Source organism: Erinaceus europaeus, chromosome 15 (genome assembly GCF_950295315.1).
Source record: "Erinaceus europaeus chromosome 15, mEriEur2.1, whole genome shotgun sequence".
NCBI classification, from domain to species: domain Eukaryota; kingdom Metazoa; phylum Chordata; class Mammalia; order Eulipotyphla; family Erinaceidae; genus Erinaceus; species Erinaceus europaeus.
The window spans coordinates 418,680-429,652 of NC_080176.1; the positions used below are offsets into that span (position 1 = coordinate 418,680).

At 59.4% G+C, this 10,973-nt stretch overlaps 1 protein-coding gene across 1 annotated transcript; it reads right to left on the bottom strand.

The window, feature by feature from the left end:
- Positions 1-2,958: 2,958 nt before the first annotated feature.
- RMI2 (RecQ mediated genome instability 2) lies at positions 2,959-7,348 on the bottom strand. The gene is made up of 2 exons (XM_060172364.1): positions 7,065-7,348; positions 2,959-3,749 (listed from the first exon to the last, which is right to left on the bottom strand). Exons 1-2 carry the CDS (start codon positions 7,312-7,314, stop codon positions 3,601-3,603), a joined length of 399 nt encoding a protein of 132 aa, XP_060028347.1. The 5' UTR covers positions 7,315-7,348; the 3' UTR covers positions 2,959-3,600.
- Between the last annotated feature and the right edge of the window lie 3,625 nt (positions 7,349-10,973).

Here is a 10,973-nt window from a genome sequence, read left to right on the forward strand (position 1 = left end):
TTATGCATGGTGGTGGGGACCCAGGGTTTGAACCTAGGTGCTTATGCATGGTGGTGGGGACCCAGGGTTTGAACCTAGGTCCTTATGCATGGTGGTGGGGACCCAGGGTTTGAACCTAGGTCCTTATGCATGGTGGTGGGGACCCAGGGTTTGAACCTAGGTCCTTATGCATGGTGGTGGGGACCCAGGGTTTGAACCTAGGTGCTTATGCATGGTGGTGGGGACCCAGGGTTTGAACCTAGGTCCTTATGCATGGTGGTGGGGACCCAGGGTTTGAACCTAGGTGCTTATGCATGGCGGTGGGGACCCAGGGTTTGAACCTAGGTGCTTATGCATGGCGGTGGGGACCCAGGGTTTGAACCTAGGTGCTTATGCATGGCGGTGGGGACCCAGGGTTTGAACCTAGGTGCTTATGCATGGCGATGGGGACCCAGGGTTTGAACCTAGGTGCTTATGCATGGCGGTGGGGACCCAGGGTTTGAACCTAGGTGCTTATGCATGGCGGTGGGGACCCAGGGTTTGAACCTAGGTGCTTATGCATGGTGGTGGGGACCCAGGGTTTGAACCTAGGTCCTTATGCATGGTAACATGCGCCTTGAGCTGGACATACCAGTGCCGGCCTTGCACTCATCTATTTCTTCCACCGCAGCACTGCCCAGCTCTGGTTGTGGCGGTGCTGGGGCTGAGCCTGTCTCAGGCCGCCTCTCTGCAGAACCAGCTGCTACAGCCCCAGTCCTGATGGAACTTTACAGGCGACAAACAGGGCGACGGTCGGGTGACCTGCAGGCATCACCCAGCTGTTTAAAGGCACGCGTGTGGCGGGCAGCACAATGGTTCTGCAGACTCTCAGGTCTGAGGCGCCCAGGTCCCAGGTTCAATCCCCACACTCCCATGAGCAGGATCTGCTTGTCTGGTTTTTGCCACCAGGCTTGTTGCTGGGCCTCTGGTAAAGACAGAAGAGCTGAGTGTTGGCAGAAAAGCACCTGGCCAGCTCAGGAGAGAAAACACACTCGCCCCTAAAAGAAAGAAAACGCGGCACAGAACAGGCAACAGACCTGAAGGTGAGCTCCACCCATACTGCCGGCAGGAAGGCCGAGCCCCGTCACTGGGGCAGGAAGCAGGCAGAGGGGTGGGTGGGCTCCCTGTGCAGGCCCCAGGGCAGATGAAGCACTGGGCTCCTGGGCGTGAGGTCCTGAGTTCCATCTCCTGCATCACAGGTACCAGAGGGAGGCCCTGCTCTCTCTTCCATAAATGAGTAGATAAATATGTGAAATAAATGAACATCTTGGGAGTCGGGCAGCAGCACAGCGGGCTAAGCGCACGCGGCGCAAAGCACAAGGACTAAGGATCCTGGTTCGAGCCCCCAGCTCCCCACCTGCAGGGGAGTCGCTTCACAGGTGGTGAAGCAGGTCTGCAGGTGTCTGTCTTTCTCTCCCCCTCTCTCCACTTCTCTCAGTCCTACCTAACGACAACATCAATAACAAATAATAACTACAACAATAAAACAAGGGCAACAAAAGGGAAAATAAGAAAATAAAAACACACTGAACTTTAAAAAGTAAATAAATAAATAGAAAAATAAATAAACAGCTCATAGCGCTCCCTAAGCCCCAGTGAAGGCACTCCTCTGTAAACCAGGGATTGGCAGCTTGACCCTCAGCACCCTGACCCTGGACTTCCCAGCCTCCAGGACTAAGAAGCACATTTCCACTGGTTTAAGCCCCTATGCAGACAACAAAGTATCACGCTGCAGTAAAAACAGCAAGTGCACAAGAAGCCCTCAGTGCATCCTGCCAAGGGAGAGGCAGTGACAGCCCGGGGCTCAGTTCAAGTCCCCGTAGCCCGCTGGCAGAGCTGAGTGCTGGTGTCTCAAGGAAACACACAGGCCAGCCCAGGAGGGGCACAGTGGGCAGGACACTGGACTCTCGGATCACCCCCCAGCCCCGTGAACAAACAGATGTTTAAAAATTACTAAATGTGTTGGGGAGACAGCACAGTGGCTGTGCAAAGACTTTCAAGCCTGAGGCTCCAAGGTCCAGGGTTCAGTCCCCAGAACCATCATAAGCCAGAGCTGAGCAGGGCTCTGGGCTCCCCCCCCTTCATTAAAACAAGCAAAGTGTGCTGGTAGTGAAAAGACAGGGGGCCCCCGGGTCCATAGACAGATGCTGTGGGTGGGTGGGACTTTCGCCACCTCTGAGCTGCACACGGGGCGGGGAGCCTCTACTCTCTAGGGCAGATCATCTCCAGCTGCACACAGGGCGGGGAGCCTCTACTCTCTAGGGCAGATCATCTCCAGCTGCACACAGGGCGGGGAGCCCCTACTCTCTAGGGCAGATCATCTCCAGCTGCACACAGGGCGGGGAACCTCTACTCTCTAGTGCAGATCATCTCCGGCTGCACACGGGGCGGGGAGCCTCTACTCTCTAGGGCAGATCATCTCCGGCTGCACACAGGGCTGGGAGCCCCTACTCTCTAGGGCACATCATCTCTGGGGTGGGGAGCCCCTACTCTCTAGGGCAGATCATCTCCAGCTGCACATGGGGCAGGGAGCCTCTACTCTCTAGGGCAGATCATCTCCGGCTGCACACGGGGCGGGGAGCCTCTACTCTCTAGGGCAGATCATCTCCAGCTGCACACAGGGCGGGGAGCCTCTACTCTCTAGGGCACATCATCTCTGGGGTGGGGAGCCCCTACTCTTTAGGGCACATCATCTCTGGGGCGGGGAGCCCCTACTCTCTAGGGCAGATCATCTCCAGCTGCACACGGGGCGGGGAGCCTCTACTCTCTAGGGCAGATCCAGCTGCTCTAGAGACATCTGAGAGCTCTTGGGGCCGGTGGGAACAGAGCTCTAGGCTGGCAGCTCAGCCTGATTGGCAGGAGACCCCAAGGTAGCCCCCAAAGGCTCCCGCAGGACAAGCAGGGTTTCGCCAAAGCCAGGTCAGACCCAGCCGTTCCCGATCTCTTTTTTTTTAAATTTATTTTCCCTTTTGTTGCCCTTGTTTTATTATTGTTATAGTTACTATGGTGGTTGGATAGGACAGAGAGAAATGGAGAGGAGGGGAAGACAGAGAGGGGAGAGAAAGACAGACACCTGCAGACCTGCTTCACAGCTTGTAAAGCGACCCCCCTGCAGGTGGGGAGCCAGGACTCAAACCGGGATCCTTATGCTCGTCCTTGCGCTTTGCACCACGTGCGCTTAACCCGCTGCGCTATCGACCGACCCCCTCTCGATTTTAATTCATCGTGAAAGCACTTCAAGAACTCGGAGCAGAGTGGTAGCCATGGTCCTGAGCCCAGGTCCCAGTGAGCACAGGGAGCCAGGCTGTCAGCTCCCATCGTCCTGCTCCAAACTGCACATCCAGCACCATGGCCACGGGCAGGAACTGAGGCCACATCTGGCATCGTAAAAACAAGTCCGGGCTGGAACGGGGAGAATCTCTCGTTGCTCAGAAGAATGTGGAAAATTTGACAAAAGCTGCCTGCTTCACAAAGGATCTGTGGCAGGAGAGGAGGGAGGGGAGGGAGCTGGACCAGACCTGCTTGTTCCTGCAAGGTCGCTGGGAAACCCTGGGCCCTGGGCTCTCCATCAAGGCTCGCTGCCTAGGGAAGGTTCCGGCGCAGGTCCTGCACCTCAAGCTCCCACATGGCCTGGTGGACGGGGTTCTCCGACAGGTCGGTCATCTTCACAGCCTGCAGGCAGGGCTCAGGACTGCAGGTCTCCAGCACGCCCATCACCATCACGTACTTCCCTAGACAGAAGGAGGAAGCTGCTGAGTCAGCCCAGGGGCAGGGGACCCAGACCTGTCCCTGAGACCCCAAAGTGACTGCTTTCTCCACAGAGGCTCAACATTTGAGCTGGAGAATGAGTACGAGCTCTTAGGTTTCCGGTTCTAAAGGCATGTTTATCGCATGAGCAAGTAACTGGCCTGAGGCGGCGGCAGGCCCAGGCGCTGCCCACCCATCCCTCCCCACCCGTGGGTGGGCGCTGAGATGGGCACAGCCAAGAGCTGGGCCTCCCCGCCCGTGTCAGCACCCAGTACGGCGTCTTCCTGCGAAGACGCGTCCAATGGAAGCCCAACTGTCCTTGCACGTTGGCAGCAGAGCTGGGCCGGCCCCAGCGGTGCACAGGGCCAGCCCTACACCCTGCACCTACACCCTGCAGAGGAGCCCTGGGGGAAGTGGCCGTGCCAGTCTTCACAGCAGGAAACGCAATAAGCACAGGAGGGCCGCCTGCCCGGGGTCCCCTGGCCTCTTGCCTGGTGTCCAGCTGCTTCCTTGGGGCGCCCACCACTGCAGAGAACAAACAAGGGTAGCCACCGCTCCGTCCCCTGGCTGCAGGCTGGGCAGCTCGGAGGCAGGACAGTGCTGAGCCGGTTCTGCACCCACCATACGGTTCACGGAGGCACGGGGGGAGCAGTGCATGGGGTGTGGGGCCGTCATGCTGAGGTCTGACCCCGCCAGTGCACAGCCCGTGTCCCCTCTGGTTCTCCCTCCCACCTTCTTCCTCTGGTGGACCCTCCCACCTACGTCTGCAGCCCTGTGGTCTGTCCCTGTCCCCGAAGGCAGGGGCTCTGCCACCACCAGCCTTTTACACGCTGTGACCTGGACATCTGCTGTCACTAACAGGCAGACACAGGGCCACCGCGCCCCAGGTCCCTGTAGAGCACAGGCCACTTTGTCTAAGTTCTCTTTCCTGTCTGCTCGGCCTGGTTACTATCCTGGCTCCCGGCCTGCTCCGTCCACCATAGGTGCCAAAGCCCCTCTGGGCCTTGCTTGCCAGGGGCACTAACTAGGAGCCAAGACCCCAAACAGCAGGGCGACCAGATACTAGGCCAGGGGCCTGCAAGCTGTTTTTCTGTAAGGATGGCAAACGTTTGGGGCTTTGGGAGCCAGAGTGTCTGTGAAAACTCCTCCAGCCACAGACATCATGCAGGTGAGACACATCCAAATAGTAAAGACAGAGCTAGACAGTACATCTCTCACTCTGCACGTCGTGAAACATTAGTCGTCTCCTGAATCATTTCAAATATTCAAAAATTGTGCGGCGTCTTTAGCCGGCCTGCAGCTGGCTGTGGGCCTGAGCAGAGCCCGGGTAGGGGTAGGGGCTGGGCAGGGATCGAGGGCCTGTCATGCTAAGGAGCAACAGCAACAGTTTTTGTGAATCTCTACTGTGAGTCGGGGCTATTTCCTTCCCCTAAAGAAAAAAAGGAGAGTGGTCTGGGAGTTGGCACAGTGGATAAGGCACTGGACTCTTAAGCATGAGGTCCTGAGTTCAGTCCCCGGCAGCACATGTACCAGAGTGACGTCTGGCTCTTCCTCTCTCTTCCTTTCTCATCAACAAATAAGTAAAATATTAAGGAAGAAGAGAGATTAAGTGGGGAGCGGGAGGTGCTCACTGGGCAGACACACACAGCCGTTTGTAGAGACCCAGGTTTAAGGCCCCGGCACTCACATGGGTGCACCTCGCCGGGGGGAAGCTTCACAAGCTGGGGCGCAGTGCTGTGTCCAGCGCACACACCCCGTCTAAAGAAAACAGGAGTCCGCCAGGAGCAGTGAAAGCGCCGGGGGCTCACTGGCAGTGCCAACGGTCACACCCAGGGTCACAGACAATCAAGCCCAAAGCTCTACCCACTGAGCCTCCTCTCCATTCACTAAGACCATGTTCTGTGTGCAGACTCTAGCCACGCCACCAGCAGCCATCAGCAACCCTGGTGACAGAGACAGGTCTGGTAGAGAGGTTAGAGTGGGTTAAGTGCACGTGGCGCAAAGCGCAAGGACCGGCGTAAGGATCCCGGTTCGAGCCCCCGGCTCTCCACCTGCAGGGGAGTCGCTTCACAGGTGGTGAAGCAGGTCTGCAGGTGTGTGTCTTTCTCTCCTCCTCTCTGTCTTCCCTTCCTCTCTCCATTTCTCTCTGTCCTATCCAACAACAACAACAACATCAATAACAACAACAGGCAACAAGGGGGGGGATGGCCTCCAGGAGCGGTGGATTCATGGTGCAGGCACTGAGCCCGGCAATAACCCTGGAGGCAAAAAAAAAAAAAGTTTAAAGTGGGACGTTACAGAATCCCAGGGGCCAGGCAGTGGTGCAGCTGGCTAAGTGCTCACATCACAGTGCACAACAACCGGGGTTCAAGCCCCGGGTCCCCACCTGCAGGGGGAAAGCTTGGTGAGTGGTGGAGCAGGGCTGCAGGTGTCTGTCTCTCTCCTTCTCTAGCTCTCCCTCAATTTCTCGCTAATAATATTTTATTTAATTGAAATTAAAAAAAAAAAAAAAAAAAGGAATCGCAGGCAGCCCTGCAGGAAAGGGGCCGGGTCAGGAGTCCCAGGGACGTGTCTGGGGCTCAGGACACTGCACAAGGCCCAGTCCACCGCCCAGGGCCCCGCAGCCTCGCCTGGGAGAGCAGAAAGCATGCGGGGTGCCGGCACCTGGCTGACTGTGCAGGTCACCATGCACAGATGAGGGTTCAAGCCCCCTGCCCCCATCTGCAGGGGGAGCCTCACGAGTGATGAAGCAGGGCTGCCGGGGTTTCTCTCTAACCAAAAGTAAATAAATGAATAAATAATAAGGCAGCGCGGCGGTCTGGGAGGTGGCGCAGTGGGGAAAGCACGGGCCTCTCAAGCATGAGGTCTGTGTTCGATCTCGCAGCACGGGTACCAGAGAGACGCCTGTCTTTCTCTCCTATCACTCAAATCAATAGTAAACGCGGCAGATTTCTGTCCCGCCTAGACCTGAAAGTGGAGACGTGGAGGCACCAGGGCTGCGCGGTGACCGGGGAGCGGGGTGCAGGGGGGCCTCGGGGTCAGCGGAGGGGAGACGCCGGCTGGGCAGGGTGCCGGTGCCCTGGAACCCCGGAGGAGGGGGCCGCGGGGGGAGGGGCCGGAAGTGGCGAGCAGGGGGCCGGAAGTGGCGAGCAGGGGGCCGGGGTGCTGAGGCTCGGAGGGGACACGCGGGGGCAGACGCCAGGGAGGCGCGGGGTCGGGCAACCGGGGTGGGGGGCTGTCCCGGCCTCCAGGTGCCCGGAGAGGGGGTCCCGGCAGCCGGGCCCGGGTCCGAGCGGTACCTGGCACGAGGCAGGGCCGGCCGCGCGGCACCCGCTCCAGGCCGCGCACCGAGAAGGCTCCGCTGGGGTCGCGCAGCCGCGCCTCGCCGCCGCCCGCCGCCTGCACCGTGCCCTGCATCCACACGGCCGTCCGCGCCGCCACGCCGCCCGCCCGCAGCTGCCCCGCCAGCACCTTGAGCGGCGGCGCCCGCGGAAGCCTCACAGCCCCGGGGCCGCCGGCCGCGGCGCACTCCTGCGAGGGCGCCGCCATGCTGCTTCCGGCCCGCGCGAGGGACGGCGGGGCGCGGACGCCGTGGCCAATCAGAGCCGCGCTCCGGGAGGGGGCGGGACTACGGCCCGGAGGGGCCGCCCATCGCCGGGAGTGCGCGTGCGCGCGCCGAGTAGCCCCGCCCGCCGGGTTGTGGGGATGAATGGAGCCCGCCGCCGCCTCCAGCTTCTGCTTCTCGCGGAACGCCCGCCGGTGCCCGCGGTGTGATTGAGTGTGAGTGTGAGTGTGAGCGAGCCCTGCGGAGTGTGAGCAGAATGGGCGTGAGCTCTGGGGTGTGAGCAGGGTGCGAGCGAGCTCTGCAGGCTGATTGGGCTCTGCTGAATGCGAGCAGGCTGTGAGTGAGCTCTGCAGGTGTGACAGGCTGAGTTCTGCAAGTGTGACAGGCTGTGAGCGAGCTCTGCAGGTGTGACAGGCTGTGAGTGAGCTCTGCAGGTGTGACAGGCTGTGAGCGAGCTCTGCAGGTGTGACAGGCTGTGAGCGAGCTCTGCAGGTGTGACAGGCTGTGAGCGAGTTCTGCAGGTGTGACAGGCTGTGAGCGAGCTCTGCAGGTGTGACAGGCTGTGAGCGAGCTCTGCAGGTGTGACAGGCTGTGAGCGAGTTCTGCAGGTGTGACAGGCTGTGAGCGAGTTCTGCAGGTGTGACAGGCTGTGAGTGAGCTCTGCAGGTGTGACAGGCTGAGTTCTGCAGGTGTGACAGGCTGTGAGCGAGTTCTGCAGGTGTGACAGGCTGTGAGCGAGCTCTGCAGGTGTGACAGGCTGTGAGTGAGCTCTGCAGGTGTGACAGGCTGTGAGCGAGCTCTGCAGGTGTGACAGGCTGTGAGCGAGCTCTGCAGGTGTGACAGGCTGTGAGCGAGTTCTGCAGGTGTGACAGGCTGTGAGCGAGCTCTGCAGGTGTGACAGGCTGTGAGTGAGCTCTGCAGGTGTGACAGGCTGTGAGTGAGTTCTGCAGGTGTGACAGGCTGTGAGCGAGCTCTGCAGGTGTGACAGGCTGTGAGTGAGCTCTGCAGGTGTGACAGGCTGTGAGTGAGTTCTGCAGGTGTGACAGGCTGTGAGTGAGCTCTGCAGGTGTGACAGGCTGTGAGTGAGCTCTGCAGGTGTGACAGGCTGTGAGCGAGTTCTGCAGGTGTGACAGGCTGTGAGCGAGTTCTGCAGGTGTGACAGGCTGTGAGTGAGTTCTGCAGGTGTGACAGGCTGTGAGCGAGCTCTGCAGGTGTGACAGGCTGTGAGTGAGTTCTGCAGGTGTGACAGGCTGTGAGTGAGCTCTGCAGGTGTGACAGGCTGTGAGTGAGTTCTGCAGGTGTGACAGGCTGTGAGCGAGCTCTGCAGGTGTGACAGGCTGTGAGTGAGCTCTGCAGGTGTGACAGGCTGGGAGTGAGTTCTGCAGGTGTGACAGGCTGAGTTCTGCAGGTGTGACAGGCTGTGAGCGAGCTCTGCAGGTGTGACAGGCTGTGAGTGAGCTCTGCAGGTGTGACAGGCTGTGAGTGAGCTCTGCAGGTGTGACAGGCTGTGAGCGAGTTCTGCAGGTGTGACAGGCTGTGAGCGAGTTCTGCAGGTGTGACAGGCTGTGAGTGAGCTCTGCAGGTGTGACAGGCTGTGAGCGAGTTCTGCAGGTGTGACAGGCTGTGAGTGAGCTCTGCAGGTGTGACAGGCTGTGAGTGAGTTCTGCAGGTGTGACAGGCTGTGAGCGAGTTCTGCAGGTGTGACAGGCTGTGAGTGAGTTCTGCAGGTGTGACAGGCTGTGAGCGAGTTCTGCAGGTGTGACAGGCTGGGAGTGAGTTCTGCAGGTGTGACAGGCTGGGAGCGAGCTCTGCAGGTGTGACAGGCTGTGAGCGAGCTCTGCAGGTGTGACAGGCTGTGAGCGAGTTCTGCAGGTGTGACAGGCTGTGAGCGAGCTCTGCAGGTGTGACAGGCTGTGAGTGAGCTCTGCAGGTGTGACAGGCTGTGAGCGAGTTCTGCAGGTGTGACAGGCTGTGAGTGAGTTCTGCAGGTGTGACAGGCTGTGAGTGAGTTCTGCAGGTGTGACAGGCTGTGAGCGAGTTCTGCAGGTGTGACAGGCTGGGAGTGAGTTCTGCAGGTGTGACAGGCTGGGAGTGAGCTCTGCAGGTGTGACAGGCTGGGAGTGAGCTCTGCAGGTGTGACAGGCTGTGAGTGAGCTCTGCAGGTGTGACAGGCTGAGTTCTGCAGGTGTGACAGGCTGTGAGTGAGCTCTGCAGGTGTGACAGGCTGTGAGCGAGTTCTGCAGGTGTGACAGGCTGTGAGCGAGTTCTGCAGGTGTGACAGGCTGTGAGCGAGTTCTGCAGGTGTGACAGGCTGTGAGCGAGTTCTGCAGGTGTGACAGGCTGTGAGTGAGCTCTGCAGGTGTGACAGGCTGTGAGTGAGCTCTGCAGGTGTGACAGGCTGGGAGTGAGTTCTGCAGGTGTGACAGGCTGTGAGTGAGCTCTGCAGGTGTGACAGGCTGTGAGTGAGTTCTGCAGGTGTGACAGGCTGTGAGCGAGCTCTGCAGGTGTGACAGGCTGTGAGTGAGCTCTGCAGGTGTGACAGGCTGTGAGCGAGCTCTGCAGGTGTGACAGGCTGTGAGTGAGCTCTGCAGGTGTGACAGGCTGTGAGTGAGCTCTGCAGGTGTGACAGGCTGTGAGCGAGCTCTGCAGGTGTGACAGGCTGTGAGTGAGCTCTGCAGGTGTGACAGGCTGTGAGTGAGTTCTGCAGGTGTGACAGGCTGTGAGTGAGCTCTGCAGGTGTGACAGGCTGTGAGTGAGCTCTGCAGGTGTGACAGGCTGTGAGCGAGTTCTGCAGGTGTGACAGGCTGTGAGCGAGTTCTGCAGGTGTGACAGGCTGTGAGCGAGTTCTGCAGGTGTGACAGGCTGTGAGCGAGTTCTGCAGGTGTGACAGGCTGTGAGCGAGCTCTGCAGGTGTGACAGGCTGTGAGTGAGCTCTGCAGGTGTGACAGGCTGTGAGCGAGTTCTGCAGGTGTGACAGGCTGTGAGTGAGTTCTGCAGGTGTGACAGGCTGTGAGTGAGTTCTGCAGGTGTGACAGGCTGTGAGCGAGTTCTGCAGGTGTGACAGGCTGGGAGTGAGTTCTGCAGGTGTGACAGGCTGGGAGTGAGCTCTGCAGGTGTGACAGGCTGGGAGTGAGCTCTGCAGGTGTGACAGGCTGTGAGTGAGCTCTGCAGGTGTGACAGGCTGTGAGTGAGCTCTGCAGGTGTGACAGGCTGAGTTCTGCAGGTGTGACAGGCTGTGAGTGAGCTCTGCAGGTGTGACAGGCTGTGAGTGAGCTCTGCAGGTGTGACAGGCTGTGAGCGAGTTCTGCAGGTGTGACAGGCTGTGAGCGAGTTCTGCAGGTGTGACAGGCTGTGAGTGAGCTCTGCAGGTGTGACAGGCTGTGAGTGAGCTCTGCAGGTGTGACAGGCTGTGAGTGAGCTCTGCAGGTGTGACAGGCTGTGAGTGAGCTCTGCAGGTGTGACAGGCTGTGAGTGAGCTCTGCAGGTGTGACAGGCTGTGAGCGAGCTCTGCAGGTGTGACAGGCTGTGAGCGAGTTCTGCAGGTGTGACAGGCTGTGAGCGAGTTCTGCAGGTGTGACAGGCTGTGAGCGAGTTCTGCAGGTGTGACAGGCTGTGAGCGAGTTCTGCAGGTGTGACAGGCTGT

What these genes read in the sequence shown, in the direction of transcription:
- RMI2 (XM_060172364.1), bottom strand. Translation starts at nt 7,314, where the DNA reads ATGGCGGCGCCCTCGCAGGAGTGCGCCGCGGCCGGCGGCCCCGGGGCT. An exon ending in CCGGCCCTGCCTCGTGCCAG is followed by an intron (nt 3,750 to 7,064) that starts GTACCGCTCGGA and finishes CCTTCTGTCTAG; the next exon opens with GGAAGTACGTGATGGTGATG.